We start from the raw sequence: 23,745 nt of genomic DNA, 5'->3' as shown, positions 1-23,745 counted from the left end.
TCAGGATAAAAGTGACCCAGCTGGAAGAGAACGACAGGAAATCCAGCAGCTTTAATGGTTCACAACTATTTCTGTCTGCTTGTCAATGAAATAAACATCCTTAGATTATTGTGGCTGTAGAATTAAGATGCAGATGTGGGGCATAACAGCTCTTGCAAAGACATATATTACACAAATCATTTAAATCACTGAAAATATAAAACAAGGCAAAGAAAACTGGGACTAACACTGATCTCAAACAATTTGTCTGTCTTGTTTCTGCATAATCAGATGATAAATTAATTAAACTGCTAGCTCAGGTGTTGCTCACACTTTCTGAATTTTTGCCTGCTGCAGGGATTGTGTGTGGGTGGAGATGGAGATCTGGGTCTGCTCAGCACAAAGAAGAGGACTCTCACTACTGTCTTCAACCACCTAATGGGAGGGTCTGCTGGACTGTGTGGGAAATGGGGAGGGGCAGCAGGCACAAGCTGCAGCAGTGGAAATGGTCATGAGAATTTTGTGAGTCGCCCCTGCAAACCAAGAAGAGAGGCTTGGACAAAAAGGATTGTGAAGGTTACAAGTTACATGCAGTTCTGAAACCTTTCAAGCATTCAGATACAACACGATTCAATTAATGCGTACTTAAGACACACATACTACTGGAAAGCAACTGGAATTGTGTGGTGTCATCATCCATTTGCTTCTTTCATGATCTAGACATCCTTCGAGTTGGTCTTAGAACCATAGAACCCTTATGGTTGGACAAGACATCTAAGATCATCAAGTCCAATCACTAACCCAGTACTGCCAGGTCCACCACTAAACCATGTCCTTAAGCACCACACTACACATTAGATTGCCCAGAGAAGTTGTGGGTGCCCCATCCCTGAAAGTGTCTAAGGTCAGGTTGGATAAGCCTCTGAGAAACCTAGTCTAGTGAAAGCTGCCCATGGTAGTGGGTTTGGAACTAGAGTAAGGTCTCTTCCAACCCAGACCATTCCATGATTCTGTGATTTTTTTTTTTAACACATCCAGGGATGATGATTCCACCACTTCCCTAGGCAGCCTGTTCCAATGCCTGAAAACCCTTACAGTGAAGAAACTTTGCCTAATATAAATCTAAACCTCCTCTGGTACAACTTGAGGCCGTTTCCTCTTGTCCTATCAGTTATTACCTGGGGAAGAGGCTACACCCATCCCACTACAATCTCCTTTCAGTTAGCTGTAAAGAGCAATAAATCCCTTTCCCCGAGCCTCCTTTTATCCGGGCTAACCACCCCAGCTCCCTCAGCCGCTCCTCGGAGGACGTGTACTCCGAAACCTTCACCAGCTCCGTTGTCCTCTGGACACGCTTCAGCACCTCAATGATCCCCTCCATTTTTTGGGGCAGCATCACTCTGGAGCGACCAGCGGGAGCCACCCACGCTCTCCGCCTCCCGCGGGGCTTTTGGCTTTTGTCCCGCCGGGAGGCGGAGGGCGAGGTGGCCCCGCCGCGCCTCGCCTCGCCCCGCCCGCCGGGACCCCCCCTCCGCGTCCCGGCGCCGCAGCGGAGGCGGCGCCGCGCTGATGTCAGGGCGCGGGAGGCGGCGGGGAGCGGCCGGCGGGCAGCGGCGGTGCCGGGATGGCGCTGCCGCTGCGGCTCCTGCCCGCGCTCTGCGCCGCCGCCGCCGCCGCCCTGCTGGCGCTGCCGCCCGCCGCCCCGCGCAGGGCCCCGCGCTGCGGGCCGCCCTGCAGCTGCTGGCGGGAGTCGGCGCTGTGCGTGGGGGCGGCGGGGGCGCCGCGCAGCCTGCCCGCCGGCCTGGGCTCCCTGTGAGTGCGGGACCGCGCGGGGCGGGATGAGCAGGAGGGCGCGGAAGGGATGCGGGGCGGTCCCGCCTGATGGGTGGCATCTCTTTTTCCAGGAGCCTGGTCAACGGGACCTTCTCCGAAGTCAAGGACAGGATGTTTTCCCACCTGCCCTCCCTGCAGCTGCTGTAAGTATGGCACTGGGAAGGAGCACGGCCAAGTAGCACTTCGCCCCTTCCTCCTGAATAGAGTCCCTTTAAGCATAGAGCCTCCCAGTTTCTCCTGAATAGAGTTCCCTTTCCCTTGTAGAAAGGGAGAAAACGGGTAAATCCCCAGCTTGCACAGTCCCCCGATGTAGCTGCCGTTTCATAACAGGGGATGCATTTTCTGCTCAGAAACCACTTCATAAAATGTGTATTTAGTTACTAAAGGAGGGCAAAATGTTTTATGATGCCCTAAGTTCCTCTTTTTTAAACTTCAGCTTTAGTAAGTTTAAGGCTAAGTTTTGTCCCCCAGAGTCATGTGGTGGTGGCTCTCATTCCTGTTCACTTTGTGCCCGGCAGTCTGGCACTGGCTTTGTGACGTTGTGGGCACAATAGGGTCAGCAGAGGCTGCCAGGACACACTTCAGAGGGAATCCTCTGTGTGTGGAGAGCTGGTGGTGTCTGCAGCATGACTCCGTGCTTCAGCGTGTGGCTTGGAGAGTGGGCCCTTAGATGCCTTCTGACCCCGCAGTCCTCTGTCCCAGGAGAGAGTGGTCTAGCTCCTAGCACTTTGCAAGCTATCCCTCCTTACTGACCCCCGGCAAGCTGCTTGGTCGTGCCCATGTTGCAGTTAGGTATGTGCCTCCTGCTCCAGGAGCTTACCCAAACTTGCTTAATTTAGCTGTCCTGGGAGGCAGCAGGGAAGATACAGACAGAGACTGCGGTACAACCCCCCCGGGGAGCCTGGATACTAATTTCTCTGGTAGTCTGCAGCGAAGCTGAGCAGCAGCCTGCATCCTGCCTCACCCAGCGCAGCCTGTCCTGATACCAACCAGGCCCTCCACCCCATAAGGACTGACTAACCCTCTCCCCAGGAAAAGATACACTGCAAAGAAAAATCCAGCAAAAAGACCCAAGGCCAGCCAGAAACCCAGGCTGCGTGCTTGCCACAGAGCTAGATGTTAAAACTGGTCTTAGCAAGAGGTAGTCTCTAAAGGCATTTGGTAGCTGATGGCCAGGCTCCTCTCCTTGGGCACCCCACCTCCTTTGACTCAAAGGCCTGTCTTCCTGCTGGGATGAGCAGCACTCCATGCAAAATGCTGGGGAGAAGTGGGCAAAGCAAGGGGTGGAAGCTCTCACCTGCTTTAATGTGAAACCGGCCCCAAAACCAAGTTTTTGTGAGAGTTGGGGGTCAGTACAGAGCCCCCAGCAGAGGGACGAGGACCTTGCCCACCAATAAATGGCTGCAAACAGCGGACTGGGAAGGAAAGGGAGGAATCCATGGGTGAGAAACTGTGGGTGGAAAATTAGAGATAGGGGAATCTGGCTTGTTTTGGATGGTGGTAGTAGGAAAAGGGAAGAAGACCAGATGAAGGTTGTCCCTTTTCCTTAGCTGTAGTAGATTTCGTGGAGATGCTGGGGTGTGTAGGGTGCTGGGGAAGAGATGGGTTGTTGAGGAAGGCAGAAGTTGCTCATGACACTTTATGTGGTAAGTCAGATGTGGGAGCACCACACCTTGGGCACTGACAAATTCTGTTATTTAGTGTAATTTGTGACTTTTTCCTTAAAACATGAGAAAAAATAATGATTAAATGACAAAGAGCTGCATGCATAATTCTGCACATGGACACCCCAGGACGATGTCGTCTCTGGCAGTAATCATGGTAAAATAGTAGTGCAAGGATTTTGTTTTGGTGGTCTGCATCTTTGTCAGATTTCTTTGGGATAATTTAAGGAGCATTTGTCTAGTATTAGCATAATATCCAGGGATCACAAGGAAAGTTTGCATTTCATGTTCATTAGTCTTCTGAATTAATTTTAGTAAAATGCCTAAAACCATACAAAAGGAAGATTAATCAGTTGCTCTAATAAAGCAATTCGTGCAGACATATTCATTCATAGGGGAAAATTCTGAGATTTTCCAAAAATTATTTCTTTTGAGTAGTGTTCATTTTTTAGACCAAATAAGAAATTTTGCTATTTTTTTGAAAGGAGATTGCCCTCTCTGCCTTTGAACATCAACATTTTGAGATGTCCACTGTTGTGCTTTGATACAGCAAGGAATGAACTTTGCTGGCAAAGCCTCCTTAACATCCTTCTCCCTGGTGGCCTTGTCCTGGCTCAGGTGACAGCTTCTCTGGTGCAGCTCTAACATGTTTTGTCCCTGAAGTTCACACGCGAGGAGGGCAGGGCAGTGCCTGGAGGAGGCAGCACTGCAGCTCTTCCTCACCACCTGTGGACACAGGGCTTTGCTTTATAAAAGGAGCAGGATTCTATCTTGGTGTTTTGGATATGTCTGCGTTTCCAGCTGACAAACTGGCTGCTGTCCTCCCACACTGCAGGCTGTACCCCATCTGCAGGTCAGGCTTGGAGCATTGCCCTGGGAGCATGGAATGAGTGAGCACTGGCCCACTGTGACTGCATAAATGAGAGCTGGTGCTTGGGAGCTTAGGATTGGTGCTGAGGTGGACTCTTAAAAGTTGTCAGTGCAGCCGGAGGGTGGTGAGCGAATGGGGCCCACACTCAGCAGACCTGCTATCTAATGATGGCTTGTTCTGCTCAGTGGACCACAGAGTTGAGGACCAGGTTACATTTAGCCAAGGTCAATGGCACAGCAAGCATTTTTCCTGGGGAGTAGTGGACATTAACTACCATCATGTAATGCCTTTGATTTTTTTTTCAGTAGACCATTCCACAGTATTTTATGTGTGCTGCATTGGTGGGGCAACATGGGCTCAAGTCAGTAAGATTAGTTTGGTCACGGGCAATAAACAGAACAGGCATAATCCAGTGTGTCAAGTTTTAATATGCTTTCCTAATGCCCGCTCTCCATTTTCAGCTTGCTGAACTCCAACTCCTTCACTGTTATACGAGATGATGCCTTTGCTGGTCTCTTCCATCTAGAATACTTGTAAGTTTGGTATTTTATGTCCTTTATAAATAAAGACGTTTTGATAAGTTGCCAAGACTCCTGCTGCAGAGCCTTGGTCTTTACTGTGATTCCCAGGAGCAGGGGAACTGAAGGATTTATGTTCCACTCCTGTGCAAATGTTCTTTACGATGGCTGAAGATTTTTCAGGGGTTACAGTGCATTTTTAAAAGATACAGTGAATGCAAGGTGTCTCTGTGCAATTCCAGCACACCAAAAAGGCATTGCTTAGCAAGAGCTTGTCTTGGCTTTCCAGAACAGTGCCATCCCTGTTAAGGGGATTTTAACCTCAGGCAAGAGGTGGGGAAGCCTGTCCTGACCTGTGAGCAGCCTGAGGAGGAATTGCAGAGTGCTGGTATACTGCCCAGAACAACCTTAATTCTTCTTCTCTTTTCCCAACTTTTGTCTCCTACTTTGCCTTTTTTCTGATACACTATTTAATGTTCATAGCATTTATCTTGATGTAATTAATTATAAATACATAAATATATATACATATATTTCATATAACATAAATTATTGCAATTATTTATATTACTATTTAAATTTATTTAACTCTCCTTTTGTTTACATCATTCACTTAGTTGATTTTTGCAATCCTTTCTTTTTCTGATCCTTATTTTTGTTTATTTTTAGTTCACCCTTTTTTCTTTTAAAAAAAAGTATTAGCCCTGGTACAAGGTTGTCTTCCCTTCACACTCCAAAGGACTGGCATTTCTCTGTGTTACTCAATATGAGCTGGTGTGTTTGACCTATGAATAAAGCCTGAAAAAATTCCTCATTCCACCCACCTTTCTGAGCTGAAATGCAGCTGTGGAAAACATTTGTCCTTTTCTATAGGAAGACCAATGCTCATAAAACTGAGTCTTGCTAAAATCTTGAAGGCAAATAGATATTATGGTGGGGTATATTCAGGGTTAATAGTCTGGTACATATGGAGTAGCCAACAATGGAATTTGCAGATAATGGTAAATGGTATACGCTAAAATCCGTGATTCCGCTACATCTGGATTTTTCAGAGATAGCAAGTTATCTAAGCACTCTCTTTTCCTCATATCTACAGGGAAAAATTATTTGCATCATGTTTGTAAAAAGGAAGAAAACCATTTTTTGTTGTATCATTAGTGACCTGCTTTCAAGTGCTGATGAGCTTGTCCCAGCAGCATAGCATACATCGTGGTAGTTGTACTGGTCACTGCAGCCAGACCCCTGTCTGAATTAAACACCCTGCTCTCCTCAGCTGCTCAAAGGGCAAATCTCTGTCCCTGACCACCAGCTGCAAGCCAGGGAGCAAGATGGAGAGTGGTAAACCCTTACAGTTTCAAATTCTTTTAGCAGCTGAACTAGTGGTCTCAGTTAATGGTTGTGGTTGCCTTTCTTGCCAGTTTCCTCTTCCCAGCAAATCACCCCTCCACCTTTTGGGAACTGGCTGTGAGTGGCCTTTCTCTGTGATTTGTTTTTTTGGCCATGCAGCTAGTAAAACCAGTACAGCTTCCATAAGTCATGTCTCTTAGTTACGAGGGATCAGATTTTGTAGAGAAGAAGGAAACCTCACTGACAAACAGGAATGACAAGTGTCTGTGTGTACAAAGCAAAGTCTCTGGCTGAAGAGCAGCTGGGGAGCACCCACAGCTGGTATTTGTATATATGTGTAATATATCTCCAGCTGTGTCCTGCTGCACTTGCAGCACTCATAATGGCATTCAATGCACCCTTAAGCTGACTCTGTGTACAGAGTCTGGGTAAGACAGGTCTGATAAAGACGGGAGCTTTGCTGGTGAACAGACTGGAATTCCTAGGGTAGCATCTGTTGGAGGCCAGGTTTGGTGATTCAAGGATCCAGCAAATTACTGAGTCCCAGCTTTTTGCAGTATGTGCAGTGAAGCCCTGTTTATTTGCATGGACCAGTGAGCTGGTGCTGTGCAGGGATGCCAGGTGCCAGTGAGGGTGCCAGGAGGCAGGGTGGCTTTCTGCTCTTGCAGATTGAATTTGTGGCCCCACACAGCCTGGAAAGGGCTGATCTGCCTCTGACATCTCCCATGTAGACACAACACTTTCTGATCTGCACCCTTTGCCTGCAGTCAGGGTCCCAGTCACTTCATGAAGGATTTTTTCTACACCTAAACTGCAAAACCAAGACCACTTGTCATCTCCTGCATTCCCATCTTGACTCTGTTGAGAAGAGACCTTGTCTCATAGCATTTTTCCTCTAACTTCTCTGGAGGGCAGGCAGAGCTGCTTAGGAATAAGGGAGGCATCTTTATCTCACAAACTTTTTATAAAATCAGCATATAGTTGTCTTCATCCAGGTATAGCTGTATCATGCAATATCTTGATGGCCACCTGGCTGCAATCACTTTGCAGGGATGATGGTGTACTTAGGGATGCGTCCTCAAGTGCTCAGGGGTCAAGATGCTCAAATATCAGCTCTTTCTTTAAATGCTGACATGCAGTCAGGAGGAGCAGCATGCTGCTGGAATCGATATGTGCCTGTCATTATTCCCCCAGTGCACGGGGCCGTGACTTGTGTGCAGCCGGCACCCTGCAGAGATGTCCTGGCTGGAGAGAGCTGAACTGTGGCAGCCAGAACCAAAACAAGGCAGCAGTCTTGCCATTTGTGCAGATGTCAAATGTGGGCAGTTCTAGTGTGGGTACGGAGGTGGCACTGTGTGTGTGCGCAGCCACGGGAGCTCCCCATCAGAGCAGGCCTGCAGCCTGGGCTGCCCTGGCACTGCTGTGCTGCCCCTGGTTTGAAAACGCTGGTGATTTGTGAGAGGGGAAGGTAGGACTTTAGCTTCTAAAGTCTGTCTCAGGAGCCTCTCCTATGCAGGTCTCTTGCCTCACACAACACATCCTGAGAGGATTACCAAGAGAGGAATAATTTTTTTTGCCTTGTTCGCTTTGTTCCTTTTCTGCTGGACATTTGTGTCATGTGCCATCCCTTGTGCTACCAGGTACTTGCATTGTTCCTTGCAGTCCACCCAAGGAAAGGGAAAAAGGAACGTGAGCAGCTCCACTGAGACTTCCCACTTTTCAGTCTGAAGGAGCTGCCCAGAAACATGCTGAATCTGGCAAGCATAGCTTAAAGCACTGTGATGCTAATAATAATGTTTCTTAAAGTATTTAAAAATATATATTTTTTTTGCCTAGATTTATTGAAGGAAACAAAATTGAAACCATTTCAAGAAATGCATTTCGTGGCCTTCGTGACCTGACTCACCTGTAAGTTATTTAACACTTGGTAGAGTGATTTCTACTTGAACAAAACTCTCCTGGGAGACCACTGTTTTTTCTGCTACACAGAAAACTTCTCTTCCCTCTGTGTCAGCTTCCTCCTGATGTCAACAATATGCCTTCTGTAAATTAAAAACCAGCCTTAGAGCAATTCCTGCCTGGGCAGCACTGCCACATGTTGGGCTGCCTGTGTGCAGGCACAATTGGGACTGGGATGACACTGGTACCCCCAGTGCTGCACTGGTACCACCACCACCACACTGCCTACGCATGATTAACATTCCTCCTGCTTTTCAGCGTGCTCAGTGATTGCTCTGTGGGTTACATTTGCACCTGGGCAAAAAAAAAAAAAGCTTTAAATATTTTACTTTCATGTGAACTTCAAGCAATCTCCATTCTTGAATGAGAATAATTAATGCCTGTTCCTGGTAACTTCTAAAAGTGCCAGTGGCTGGACAGTACCAGATAATTAACAACCTGTAAGTGAGTTCAGACTTGAGAAGAATTGCAAGATAAGAGGCAGCAATGATATTAAGCTCTAACTTTCTTTTTTAGTTCTTTGGCCAATAACCATCTCAAAGCTCTGCCAAGGGATGTCTTCAGCGATTTAGATTCTCTAATTGAACTGTAAGTAATGAGGATCTTTCTATTGGCCGCCTGCTTCTGTTGCTCTTGCTCTCAGTTTTGGGTTCCGAGTGTGTGGTGCTGTATCTGGTATCTACACAGAAAAAAAAAGTGTATTTTTTTGTTCTATCTTTTTTTCATTTTGTAATTATTTACTTGATAGACTCCTTTAAAGTAATTGCTGTTTCTTAAATCACTGTTGCTTCTTGTGATGCTGTACATAGCTTGTGTTATTGTACTTCTTTCTGATGTCTCATGTAAATTGTGTTTTAGGGAAAGGGAGACAATTAATTTTAAAACTACAGTTTCTCTGAACATTTTTCCCTGTTATTATTACATGTATTCCCTGAGATTATTTTAGTAAAAGGGACTAGTTAAAAAAATAAGCTATTTTTCCTTGTTTTTGAGCAGTTGTAGTACATTGCTGACATTCTGTCAGTATTTCCTTGTACAATTAGGATTCCCCTATTTTTGGCCTGGCTCTTCCAAACAGCAAAGTAAAATTGTAAGCCACAGAAACTGCCAAAGGATCAAAGAACAAGTACAGTGCTGAAATTGCATATACATTAGTAGGAAGAAGTTAAATTGACTCTTCACCAGCAGCGACTCAAAAAATACAAGTCTTATATCTGTATTTCACATCTGCAAGGTTGCTCTGTCAACCAGCAGTACTGGAACAGTTTAGGGAAGGAACGAGAATTGTCTGTGTCAGCGGTCAATGGTGCAAAGGAGGCTTGCAGCAGACAACCTGAGGGTCAGGATGTATTACATTACAGTCCTCATCCTGTGAAAACTTACCAAAAAAGTAACTTTACACATGGATCGCAGTGCTCCATTACTATGATTATATATGACCACAGACTGCAACCGTTTTCTGAAAAACTTAGTGAAAGAGAGTTCATAATAAAGGAGTCCAAATAAAACTTAAGAAACTTCCCTGTCATCAGATCAGAACAATTCAAGGATACTCATATATTTTGAAATTCAGCATGTCGAGGTAATAACAGTTCTGTAGTACTCATATTGCTATCAACCTTTTCAAATATGTTTATTTCTGTGTGTTTTTTTAGAGATTTAAGGGGAAATAAATTTGAGTGTGACTGCAAAGCCAAGTGGTTGTTTTTGTGGTTAAAGATGACAAATTCCACTGTTTCTGATGTCCTGTGTATTGGTCCAGCAGAATATCAGGATAAGAAGTTAAATGATGTGACAAGTTTTGATTATGAATGCACCACTACAGGTATTCAGAATGTATATTTCTAAGCACACTACAAATGGTTAAATATCAGAAGTTTAGATGATACCCTTTTGCTTCTATGAGCATGACTTGGGGGGAGGAAAGGGTTACTTACATACAAAGCACTTCCAAGTACTAGAACAAGTACAAAATGGGAAAATTACATTTAGAAGCCAAAGTGAGTACTGAGTTTTTATTTGGATTAAGTGATAATGGGAGAAGAGCTCTGACTATTCATATTCCAAAAGACTTGATTATGACTCAATTCGTGGCTTAATTTTCATCACAGAATGCTTTCTATTATCTGGAATGAAACCATATAGTTATGGCAGATGAGCTTCCTAAAACCTCTGTATTTCACAGAAAGCAATGAACATAAGTTCCAAAATGCGGCTATAGCTGTTATCTTTATTTGATAAGTCATGATTTATTAGCCTCAAAGGTGGTGGCAGTAGTGCCAGCAGTTCTTCATGGAACTCCATCAAGTTGAAGAGAAAAGTCCAATAATATTCTGCCTACTGTCTTGCTTAGGATCTCGATTTTTTTTTTTTTTTTTTTAGGTAATGTAAAGCATGCTGAAGGGAGTGAAGAGGAATTTGCATGTGGTTATGCTTATATTTTATGACCAAACTGCTGCAGTTATGTATCTTTAAATGTAGCCATATAACTGAAAATATCAGCTGCAAGTATTGTTTTTCATCTTTTTTGAATAGGATGTCAGCGCTCTGCCTTTCTTCTAGACAGTAATATCAAAGGTGTGCAAGTTCTCATCTGTCATCAAGTTAGTCATTATTATTAAAAGACAACAGAAAAGTTGATTACTAGTAATGTAAAATGAAATTTCAGGAAAAGATATGAAAGGTGCTTCGATGGCAATATGTGAAGGAAAAGAGAATGAACTCAGAATTCAAAATAATGTCAGAAGAGAAGCAGAGGTAAAGTGCAATAATCTGCTGCATAAAAGGATGTCAAACACAAGAGAGCAATGAAGTTTAGAACAGTACCAAAGTTATAGTCTCATGTCTGCTGAATCACCGAGAGGCAGAAATGCAAAGTAAAAGCAGGCTTTATTTCATTGCTATCTGGTTTAAGCAATTGTGTAGCACTAACAGTGCACAAGAGGAAGCCTTACCTGGTCCTCAAACCTATCCTGACCTACCAGCCCTCTGTCACCTTTCTGTACCTAGACACTGTAAAGTTGCTACAGGTAAAATTCACCCTTAACATTGTCCCTTTGTCCGCTATAAGCGAAATCACACCAAGCATAAATCTAATTTCATGCAGAGTTTTTGGGGTCCAAAGGCATTCCATGAGGCAAGGATTGCCCAGCTGAATATTTGTTCAAATGCCCTCAGAGAGGTGCTCCCACAGCACAGCATTTAGCTGTCACACAGTTCTGCATGACCTTGGCAGTCTGTGGTGCCAGGCCACTGCTCCTTTCTCCTTCTCTGCCATTGCCTCCCCCAGATCCAAAGGGAGTGTAAATATGCCCATATTGCTTCCTTGAGGATTGATTAGTCACAGGCTTAGAACACATACTGTATTCTGAAGTAAAGCAACATACCCCACAGGTGTATTCTCCTTTCCCAGTCAGTGGTGGGCAGGGCTCTGCAAAACTCTTTCATTTGTGTTAGTTTTTAGTATAGTATTTCCCTCCTTTGCCAGGTGGGATCAGACTTTCCATCATTTCTGGTCTCCAGTACTCTGTGTCGAGCATGACTGGATGCAGGATGTGGTAACAAAGCAGTTTGCTTGGTAAAATGTGTGTCTTGTTGGCCCAGTCAGCTCATTGCCTCAGCTGAACTGCTAACAGTGGTAACAGGAGAGATGGAAAGAGGTGCTGCCAAATTTAAAATAAAAAGGCAAGGAACAAAATGATCCTGTTGGTTCTTCACAGAGAAAGTGATTGACAGTATTGGTGACCTGCACTTTTAACCCTTTTTGTGATAGCATCTGTCTTTTCCATTTCTCAGTGCTTGCATCATGGAAGCAGATTAAGCCATTTCACTTCATTTCTTGTCCTTCTTCCTCAACAGTGTGTGAGGGGCCTGTGCTGTGGTTGTGAGCACCACAGGGGAACATGTAACTCACTTTCAGGAGACTGGAAAACAGGCCTTGGGCTCCCACAGCCGCTGGAAACAGACTGTGTGCATGCCTGGGACCTGCTTTGCCCAGACTTGCAGGAAGGGATCATCTCACTGAGATTTAGAAGCTTGTTTTCCCCTTTCTTTACCTGAAAGAGAGGTAGTCCTCTCTTTCCCCACGGTCTGGAAGGGAGGTAGTTTGCAAATTAATAGATGCTGCTCCATTCTTGCTCCTGTGCTGGAGATCTTCTGCAGTGGGAGAAGGGAAAGGATGGTTAACGCTCACTGCTGGTACAGCCAGGTCCCTTTTACTCCTCACCTGGAGTAGAAGTATCCCTGCAGGGAAAAAGGGATGTGAGGAGAGTGGGGCTGAATTGCAGGATACAGTTTTGGAGCAGCTGCCCAAACAGATCATCACTGGTATTTTTCCTTACCATCCTCCAGTGTTCCCTGCACTCTCCTCCTCTTCTGTGCTGGCATCAGTGCTCCTGTGTGCTGGGATCAGCCAGAGCAAGGGCTCCCAGAAGGAAAATCAGCCCAATAAAATTGTTGAGTCCCTCACCCATGATTCTATGGTGCCAGTTCAACCACAGAGGGAACAGAGGTGGAATAAGTGACTGGAGGACAGGGTGACATCCCCACTCTCAGCCAGCTGAAAACAGCGTGAAAACCACGTGTCTTGAGACAGGGAGAGCAAAACTGTGTGTGGGGTTGGAGGGAGAGAGGGACAGCTCATGCAGCCAGCATGGCAGGTGGAAAGCATGGGCTGTGGTCCTCTTCCCTTTCCCATCCAGGGGATCCAGCTTAAAAGAGAAAAATGTTAGAAAAGGGCTCCTCCCCAGTCCTGTATTTACTGTATTAGCTCCTTCTAGCATTACAGCAAGGTACATAGAACTAAATCAAGCCCCCAAGGCCTAAATTTTTTGCAAGCCTGACGTGGCAGCCACTTTTTACCGTGTAACCCTGTTCTACATTACCGTCTGGTATTCCCAGCTGGTGCTAAAATCATCATTTACTGCTTTTTACTGATCACAAATGATTTTCCTACCCAATTTCATGTACAGACTGGTTTGTTTCAATTCACAGATTCCCCCAAAGTGTTTCACAATTCTTCAGATTTCAAGAGATGTCTTTTCAAGATTAGGTTTTTTGGTTTTTTCCTCAATATTTAAAAAAATATTGTTATTTTCTGTGACTCTATCTGCTGTTGCTCCATCCTTTAGCTACCTTTTATAACTGGTCAGTTACTTTTGCTTTCTCCATACTTCAGTGTCAGCCCTTTTAGTTTACCAGTGAGAATGAAGATAACTTTCTTGTTTGCCTACCAGCATTTATGAACCAAGCCCGAGCTCTATTTATAATAGTCCCTCAAAGAATGAAGACTGTCATTTCTTTCACAGCTGTGGAATCTGCTCTGTTTGTTTAATGGTAGTCATCTATCTTTATTCTCCAGAAGTGCAACTCCTCAAGGGCAAGGCTTTCAAGCATGCAGAAACAGAGGGTTCTTCATTCAGAAGCAATTATTTCATAATGCACCAAAATGAGGGACTCGAGTGAGGACTTAATTACCATTTCACCAAAATCCCTGGATGCTCAGGCCCTTCCAATGTAGGAGTGCATGGTGAAGACGTGTAGCAAATGGAGCTTAAAACAGAGCAGTGTGTGGTTCTGCAGAGAAATGCCGTCATAGGGAAGATGCCTTTCCTTTTCTACATATCTGTATCCACATATTCCTTCAATGCAGGCCTCCTGCCACATTTTAGACCTGAGTGCTTTGTCAGCTCTGCTACACCATGTGTTTTTCTGATAATAGTGATCTTGCACAGCTGTTCTGGTCAAAGATGAAATTCAAGCCCAAGTCTCCTCACTTTGCCCCAGACTGGTTCTGTGGTGACTGCTGACTTATCCCAGGGTGAATTTTCAAATCAAGTCTAAAAAGGCACTTAACTTTTGAGAAACAAACTCTTAAATTCTGGAGTTACACTCCTAATCTTTAAAGGTTGCTCCAATTCCTCAGTCTGGTTGTCTAGGACAAATTTTCCACTGGATAGTAATTTTCAGGTTGGTTGTATTTTATGCCTAAACTACATTATAATGCCCCATAAAACATTATGTTAACTGAGTTTTTGATTACACCACTTTGTCTATGGTCTAGGCAGAACGGGGTTATCCCCAGGCAAACTTCAGATATCATTTCACTTTCTGCCTGGTTTAGCATAACACAAATTGCTAGTGATTAAATTTGCATGACTTAAGAAGTTATTGGACTTCAGCTGGTAGTTGCTGTCTCTCAGCTTGAATGTGATTCTAGCAAGGCCATTTCACTTGACGGGAAAGCAACTTCCAGCTGTGGGGAAAAAGACTTGTCTCTCTATTTCACTGATAGTAGCCAGCCTAGCTGGAAAATCTGAATTATTTAACTATTTGCATATTTGATCTCCTTGACAAATACATTTCCAGAGGACAGTTCATGATACCTAAAGGAGGAGATGCTTTCCCTGTTGCTGCATGCCTAACATGAGCACTGATACTTCCATTATAGCATTATACAAAATCCAGAGTATTTCACGCATTTTTCAGTGTAAATCATTCTAGTCACACACTTACTCTGTGTTTCCAGCAAGAATGTATCCTAACTGTTGTAAATGTGTGTTTCTAGATTTTGTTGTTCACCAGATTTTGCCCTACCAGTCCGTTTCAGTGGATACGTTCAACTCAAAGAATGATGTGTTTGTAGCCATTGCACAGCCCAGCATGGAGAACTGCATGGTGCTGGAGTGGGATCACATTGAAATGAATTTCAGGAGTTATGACAATATCACAGGTATATGAACACTGGGACTGCAGTCACTGATGAACTGTTGGCATTTCACGAGGATAAGATTTGTAGATGGGACCGGTTTGTTGGGTTTTGTCCTGAATCTTTGTTGAATTTGGCTGATTGAAGTCACTCATGTTTGGACATGAGTGACTCCATGGAGTAATGCATCATTTAACATGTGCATTTAACCTTACTGTAGCTTTTTTTTCCCATTCTTTTTTTGTCCATTCTTGTAAATTGTTCTGAAGGCACGAACACTTGCCATAAATGTCACATCATAGGCCAGCTTAGCGCTCACTGCCTCAATCATACAGCAAGTTAAAGCAGAAGCTGAAGGAGCACATGGTCTTGCCAAACTACCTGCAAAACAGAATATAAAAAGAATCTATTGTATGTAGAAGGAAACAGGTCTGAAGGATGCTTTCAGGGTGAGCTGACCAGGAAGCCAGTTGAAAATGACAGAAATACTTAAACTCTGGTTGTTACCTAAAGAGATGTGCTGTAAAGCTTCCACACTTACTTTCAATTTACAAACATGCTTACTTAACATCTTGGCCTGATCATACAAAGAGCCTGTGTGGATGCCAGATGATGTTCTAATGCTGATTTTCTAATAACTGTTCTGTCCCTAACCAACACTTGTGGTGCTCAGTCACACCATGACAGCAGAGACAGACTCTTAAGAGTTGTTATCTGCTGCCTGGTTTCCCAGATACTCCAAGCCAGAGGTTTTGAAGACTCAGGAGCTAAATTTATCCATGGAGCATCTTTCCGTCCTGTTGCTTGTTGTGTATTATAGATTATTTTTTACCTTACATTTTGGGAGACATAGAGTATGCTGCATCCTCATCTGATGTTGAATTCTACAAAGGCAACAAGCACTTACCTCCTCAGATCAGCTGTGTGTGTAACTAATGAAAGTTTACAAGAAGCTACCCCTCTGTCAGGAAAATTTGGAAATGAAAAATGTTACTTTTTTAGGTTTCATTGTGTTCTGGTAGATTAGGATAAAATGGGATGTAAACTGAGAAGTCAACAGCCCAGAGAGAGCTAGGTGAGCCCTAGAAAAACTGCAGAAATGAAACTGAGAGTTTGAGTCATTTGCAAAGACAGCTGCCTTTCAGGGTGTCTCACCTTCCTCTGAATGACTTGATTTCTGCCAGGGACTTGTGTCCTAGCTGCAAACCCAGAGTTTGTTCCTGGAAGGTCTGAGCTCGAGCTCTGGACTGAAATGTACGTGAGCCTGAGATTTTTGCCAGAGGACACAGGCACATAAAGAGCCTCCTGCAGAGCCTGAAGAGTGTTTTGTAGAGCTCTGGAGCCAGCTCTACAGAGAATTTCACTACTTACCCGTGCTTGGCATTTGGATATCTAAATTTAGGCTTCTACAACATAGGCTTATGGAGCTGAGCTAGTTGTCAAAGTTGCCTTTACAGTGAACATGCAGAGAAAGGCATTGCTGTCCTCTGCAGAACGAGGCAGGGGACAGGTGAAAGCTCTTCTAGAGTGTGTTTTGACTAAGTTAGATCAGAAGGAGCCTGGATGATCAGCTCAAGCATTCATACTTGTGCTGCAGATACCTTGCTGTACTTGAGAGGAAGGTACACCCAGCTCTCCTGCCCTGGGAGGGTGGCAGATCATCCCAAGCCAGCTCTGAAAGCCATGGGTAGGGGACCAGCAGAGGAGCCAGGTCAAATCTCCTGTGGTGACTGACCAAGCATGCATTGGGGAACTTGTGCAACTATAGTTCTACTTAAACTGTGCTTCACAGAGGAACTCCTCTCTGCTTCCAACAACACCCATTATAATAGTCTTCTTGTTACTTTTTTGATGTGGTTCTTGTATAGTGTAACTTGACATTCTCAAAACAGATCATAACCTGATCTGATCTATCTGGCAACTGCAGTATTTCTAAATATTTCTAGTTTATGAAATCTCAAGAATAACCTAAAAGAAACAACAGAGTTAGATTTATCTTTTCATCCTGCTGTCAGGTGATATATCCACAAGATGCATCTATATTTCTATGTACAGTAGCAAAAAGCTGACTCTAACCCTTCTGGAGCAAGAAAAATATACTATACTTCATTCTTCTAGTTAAGATGGAAAGATAGACATTACAAGAATAAGAGAATTTCAGATGCCTGATGAATGGCAAGATAAAAATTCTTGTCATTTTAAAATAATAAAATATAGCTTAAATAATTGTTTTGGATATTAGGGGCCATCTGTTTGAACAAACAGAGAAATAGAAAGTATTTTGCATAAAAAGAATTAGCATTTTATGGTACATCATACTTGCACACCTTGCAGGGTGGGACAAGTCATCTCTCCAGTTACTGGGAAGCAAAAGCTTGAAGAGACACTCTGATGGCATGCAGCAGAAGACAAAATTATGAGATGGTGCAGGTTTAAAAAAGGGGGGAGAGGTGATTTGGTAACATCTGTGGTGTAAAGGTGCTTTGTGCTGTGCTAATATATGTGTTGTTTTGTTTTCTTTCTTTGGGCAATAGGTCAGTCTATAGTGGGATGTAAAGCCATTCTTGTTGGTGACCAAGTCTTTGTGGTAGTGGCACAGCTCTTTGGTGGCTCACACATTTACAAGTTTGATGAAAGCTGGACGAAGTTTGTCAAATTCCAGGATATTGAAGTATCTCGCATTTCCAAGCCAAATGATATAGAGCTTTTTGAGATAGACAACGAAATGTTTTTTGTCATAGCAGATAGCTCTAAAGCAGGTTTGTCAACAGTGTATAAGTGGAATAACAAAGGATTTTATTCATATCAGTCTCTCCACGAGTGGTTCAGGGACACTGATGCTGAGTTTCTTGATATAGATGGGAAATCCCATTTAATCCTCTCTAGCCGTGCCCAGGTGCCCATTATACTCCAGTGGAACAAAGCCTCCAAAAAGTTTGTCCCACACAGTGAAATCCCCAACATGGAAGATGTCTTGGCTGTGAAGAGTTTCAGGATGCAAGATGACCTTTACATCACTCTCACAAGATTCATTGGTGACTCCAGAGTTATGAAATGGAATAGCAAACAGTTTGTGGAGATACAGGCTCTTCCATCCCGAGGAGCCATGACACTGCAGCCTTTCTCCTTCAAGAACAATTACTACCTAGCCTTGGGAAGTGACTATACCTTCTCCCAGATTTACCAGTGGGATGGTGAAAAGAAGATATTCAGATTATTTAAAGAAATCTACGTGCAAGCACCACGGTCTTTCACAGCTGTGTCAACAGATCGAAGAGATTTTTTCTTTGCCTCTAGTTTTAAAGGAAACACTCAAATATTTGAACATATCAAAATTGACTTGAGTTTATGAAAAGCTGCTGGAGTGAAATTTATGTAGAATGACATTTATACACGAACAAAGCAAAAAGAGACCTTTCCAAAAACAGGGTGCACCTATGGAGTATGATGACATTTTCTGAACTTTTCAAACTTGCATATTAATCAGGGACTGCATTTACTTGGTTAATGCATGACATGTCCATTTTATCCTTTTTCAAAGACACTTTGCAATTTGTAGTCATTCAAAGAGGAGTGCAGTGCATTAGGATTAATGTTGACATCTAAGAGAATGATCTAAATTTTATCCAGCAAACTACCTTGAGTTGAACATCTCATAAAGAAAGTGAAGAGTGAGCCATGCAAAACATAAAAATGATCTTGACTCCTAAACGAACAGTAATGTACGTTTTAATATTAGAGCCAGTTCTTCATGGTTGCTGATGAATTGTAAAAGCAAATGGGAACATTCCAGAATACTCTTGAGTTCTCTCTTCAAAATCTGTCTTTCTGGTTCACAGTAAATCCAAGGCATCACTTAAATTCATTGCAGACTGAAGGGAGAGTCAAAATCTATTGCCACTTTTCTTCCATTATTCACTTTTTTCAGCAACAAATTGTGCATAACAAGTAGCCCAGCCCACAGTAACTGGCTATCCAGGAAAAGAAGTGTGTGTCTTCAGGACTGTGAGATCTTATCAAGTTAACATAGACAGAAAATACCAGAGGTCTGCATGATGCCATGAACAAATCAACTACAAATCCTACCCACTTTCTGTTTTAATAGGTATTCCAGAAATACATCCCATTTTGCCCGAACTCAAAATTTTGCTGATGATTCCCAGTAGATTCTGTGTGTTTGTTACTCTGTTGTGAACCCTCATTCCAGAAGGCAGAGCTTAAGCTCTGCCTGAAACACATATCTACATCGATGCACTCCATGTTGTAGCTCTGTACGCAATGAGGTGATTTATTGTCTAGCGTTTCCCCTCTAGCACATCTCATAAGCAATAAATTCAGGTTTGGGACATCAAAGTTGTATTTGGGGAATTCTCCTTCTAACTAAAGTCTGTGACTTCAGGATCACTAAGTCATCTGAAACCAAGCAGCTGGAGCTGTTTCAGACTAGAGCTAATCCTGTCTCCAAGAAGGATTTCCACTGGGTGAGTCCAGGCTGTTGCCAGGCTGCCAATCCATTGAAGGCTGAACAGCAGGATGTGGACAGACTGTACTGCATTGGTGTTTTGGGTGGTTACAGACCAAGGCATTCAATCATCCTAAATAGGGCAATCCTGGCATGCAGAGCCTCCCTCCGGGTAACAGCAAGGGACTGTTTTCCTGGAAAGGTTCTTTGCCACCCTTACCCAACAAAATTGTGTATCAGAGCTCCTGTTTGTTCACTTACACAACATATTTCTTTAAGTTTTCATACCACTTAGCCTACTAGGTTGTTTTATCATGTCTTGCTGCTGCACTGCTGCCTTGGATAATAGGGAGGCTTTGCATAAAGCAGGAGGAGCAAAGGAAACTGTCCTTTATATTTAGGGCTATTTCACCATCCTTCTGCTGAGTGAGTTTCACATTTTTCCCCTGGACATGTGAGACATGGCCTGTGATCACAAACAGAGATGTTCTCATAGGCTTTACAATATCCAGGGTGTGAAGCATGCTGCAGAAGAGGATTATGCATAAGGACTCCTGTGAGGAGTCATAACCTACCAGTGACCTGGCATATCACAGTCTTCCCCAACTTTAACCTCTCTGCTATGAAATGAAGTTATTACTGGCCTGTCAGAGATATAACTCTGATTTTCAACTATGAGTTAGGGTTTTTTCCCCCCCTACAGAAGTGTTCAACCTGGTTTTATTTTTAACTACGCTGGCAACCTGGCCCATCCCACCCTCTGAAGGACTGAGCGCTGCCCTCCAAATCCCAGTGCGGTGTCAGTCCCAGTGGTTCAAGACCAGTAGATGCAAACCAACGTTCTGCAATAGGATTTAGCAATACCTCTCCTAGGATTAAGCTAACAAATCTGACAAAACAAAGAGATTCATGTTTTGCAGTGAATGCAATTTCTTACCATGTTACCAGTTTACTTTTTAAAATGGATATGACTGGCAAGCAACATTTATTTAGCTTGTGTTGGGACTAGCATTTCAAGCATGGAAGTTTAACTAGAATTAGATATTCTGATGAGGGTGGCATTTCTTAGTGCACTGGCACTTTCTTCTAGGGCTCGACTGTGGTGAGTACTGGTCACTCAGGAAGGGGCATGAGTCAGAGTGAAAAGCTAGTTTAGAGAGATTGGATCCTTGAAGGGAAGCAAGAGGATGCTGGAAAAAGGCTTGTGTATTGAATACCAGGAGATTGTACTGTTTCAAGAGCCAAGGGGATTTTGAGGCTTGACTATCAAGTTGAATTAAATTAAAATGGTCTCTGCAGAGACAGGCTTAATAAACAGGATTAAGTCATCCACAGGAGTCTAGCTCATTCACATGGGACCAGAAGAAGAGAGTGAAGGAAATGAATTCTGCAGGCAGGCTGCCACTTCTGCTGAGTAGCTGTGTTGGTTGGTCAGAAAGCCCAGCTCAGCATCCCTCCCAGCTTCAGGAAGAGTCTGGAGTCAGACACTGGCCTGCCTGTTCTGCTGAGTTCATGCACTGGAGGTCAAAGCAGCTGTGAGGGAGGACAAAAAGCACCAGTTGATTAAGAAAAGGTTATGGTACTTTTCACAGGATTAAACATAGGCAATATCTCAAAAAGAACCTTGTTCTGTTCTTCCTGCTCCCAAGGAAAAGCAGCAGGATGCAGCCATAAAAACAGAAATCACTAATAATTGAAAATATTTTCTGCCTTTCCAAATGCAACCATGGGTTTGTCTCCATGGCCTATATTCTGTAATAAGAATTGTTTTGAATAGTAAATAAAATACGCATATCCATAATTCATTGCAAATGTTAGACCATCAGGACAGTGAAAAAGGATAACAGAACATGCCACCAATAATTTTTAATGTATTCTAAAATACATAAGTCTGTGTAAAGAACATTAATTTATATAAGCATCGATTTAATATGCACTAGCTACAGCAGGAGCATTTTAAGGTTGTATATACACTGAGCTTTTTTTAGTAAAGAGGAGCTGATGCAATCTATGCTATTGACTTGTATGTACTCTTTCATTGTATGAATAAAATGTAGTTAATGTGACTAATAGTGGTGCGTCATGCTTGTTAAAATATCCATGTTGCAAGGATCCACACTGCCAGAGGAATGGACAGGGTGGGCAAACGGGTCCCTGTCTATTTATGATCGGGTTTGGCTTTTGACAAGGTGCAGAAAGCCATGCTCAGATTAGTTACATCTTCCTTCTGTGCCTGAGATAGTTTGGACCTCCAAGGTTTTGCTGTTCCCTGATTTTCCCCTTCACTCTTTCCTTACACCCCATCTAGTGTTAGCAGGATGTAACGCAGCTACTGCTGTGAGTTTTACTCATGAGTTCGGTTCTTTCTTACCACAAAGTAAAGAGATCTTAATTTTCAAAATAATTAAAAAAAAAAAATTAAGATACTTAAGTGAATTTCTTACATGTTGAGTAAATAGGAACCAAGCCCTAAAATTACTCCCAAGACTTTCAGATCTTTGCTCTGGGGTCTTTTAAGATTTGTTAAATTTTACTGAATCATTGACATTTATCCTGAAATTGAAAAAAATAAATCAATCAGCAGTGAATACACTTTATTTAAAGCAATCCTTGAGTTTTATCCACTGATCCTGCTAGTCACTAACACAGGGAATAATTATTTTGTTTCCTCTTAGTTCTTCAGAAACAGCACAACTCTCTGTAACTAATTACAGGCTTGTGCAATCAAAGACGTGTCTGACATACCATAATGGGATGCAATTGCTGGGATCATTGCTTTCCTTTTGGGTACTCCACCTTTTTATGAGTCACCAGCCCTTGTGGTGTGGTTCACAAACTCCATCATAGCTCAAACATCAGTTGCAAATCAGCACTGTTTCCCCACCTACCTTCCCCTGCTTTCTTTGTCCTTTCTAGGTGAATAATTTTTTTCCACCTATTGCCACATTCTTCAGCTCTTCCTTGGGAAGTATCTATTACTCCTTGAAAGTCATAGCAAGATACCAAGAGAAAAGCATTCCTAAAGAGCAACACGAGATGGTCACTCCTCTGCAAATTTCAAGGGGAAGACAGAGCAGGGTGTTTTTGAAAGGTCAAGCTAAAGGCAGATGTGTAAGAACAGCTGTAAGAGTCTGACTCATCCCCTCAGTCCCACTCACCCTTGGCCCACAGAGATGAGCTGCTACCACTGCTCCCTCTTGGCAGCACTGCTCATAGCCAGCAATTACTGAGACTTCTTTTTCACACCCTATCCCAGAAGCAATGGAGCTGAGCTGCTAACACCAGTTGGGTTTCTTTTTTTACTTCCTAGCAAACCAGGCACTTGACAACTCTTGCATTCCCCACACAGCCTCCTTTTTGAGAAACTGCAGGCTTGGTGATCTAATGGATTTCAAAACTGACCTTCACAGTCTGACAAAACCAGCTGGCCACATGATGTTAGATCCCCCACAAAATAAGAGACTTGATACTGTGAAAGCAGCTCAAATAGCAACTACAAAAACCCCATCTATTCCCCAGTACCAATTCCCCAATAAGCCAGCGCCATTCTTGCCCCAGAATTGTGTGATGAGGAGTCCAACACGCCCACCCTTAACAGGGACATCTTCAACTACATCAAGTTGCTCAGAGCCCTGTCCAACCTGACCTTGAATGTTTCCAAGAATGGAACATCCATTACCTCTCTGGGCAACCTGGTCCAGTGTTATACCACCCTTATCTTAAAAAATTTCTTCCATCTACTCTGAATTTATGCTCTTTTAGTTTAAGACCATTACCCCTTGTCCTGTTGCTACAGGCCCTTCTAAAAAGTCTGTCCCCATCTTTCCTACAGGCCTCCTTTAGTTACTGAAAGGACACAATGAGGTCTCCCTGCAGCCTTCTCTTCTCCAGGCTGAGCAACACCAACTCTCTCACTGTCTTCATAGGAGAGGTGTTCCATCCCTCTGATCATTTGTGGCCCTCCCTTGGATTTGCTCCAACAGGTCAATGTCCTTCCTGTGCTGGGGACCACATAGCTGGTGGGGTCTCACTGGGACAGTGGAGGGGGAGAATCACCTCCCTCAGCCTGCTGGCCACATTTCTTTTGATGCAGCCCAGGATGCAGTTTGCTTTCTAGGCTTCATGTACACACTATTGGCTCATGTCCAGATTTCCAACCTCCAGGAACCCCAAGTCCTCTGCAATGCTGGTTTCAATCCCTCCATCCCCCAGCCTGTATTTATTCTGGGGATTGCCATGACCAAGGTGCAGCACCTTGCATTTGGTCTTCAATCTCATGGGATTTCCTTGAGCCTGCATCTTGAGCTCTGCATAGCATTCTGTCCTTCAGTTCTGTCAACAGCACCACTCAGCTTGGTGTTGTTGGCAAATTCGCTGGGGGTGCACTCGATGCTTTAATCTATGTC

At 43.6% G+C, this 23,745-nt stretch overlaps 1 protein-coding gene across 1 annotated transcript; it reads left to right on the top strand.

Moving 5' to 3' along the window:
* The first annotated feature begins 1,603 nt into the window (after positions 1-1,603).
* Positions 1,604-21,405, top strand: LGI2 (leucine rich repeat LGI family member 2). The gene is made up of 8 exons (XM_048304487.1): positions 1,604-1,791; positions 1,884-1,955; positions 4,809-4,880; positions 8,049-8,120; positions 8,688-8,759; positions 9,827-9,996; positions 14,737-14,901; positions 17,412-21,405. Exons 1-8 carry the CDS (start codon positions 1,604-1,606, stop codon positions 18,227-18,229), a joined length of 1,629 nt encoding a protein of 542 aa, XP_048160444.1. The 3' UTR covers positions 18,230-21,405.
* The last annotated feature ends 2,340 nt before the right edge of the window (positions 21,406-23,745 follow it).

This window comes from Corvus hawaiiensis, chromosome 5 (assembly GCF_020740725.1).
Source record: "Corvus hawaiiensis isolate bCorHaw1 chromosome 5, bCorHaw1.pri.cur, whole genome shotgun sequence".
Taxonomy (NCBI): Eukaryota; Metazoa; Chordata; class Aves; order Passeriformes; family Corvidae; genus Corvus; species Corvus hawaiiensis.
This window is presented reverse-complemented; position numbering and strand designations above follow the sequence as displayed.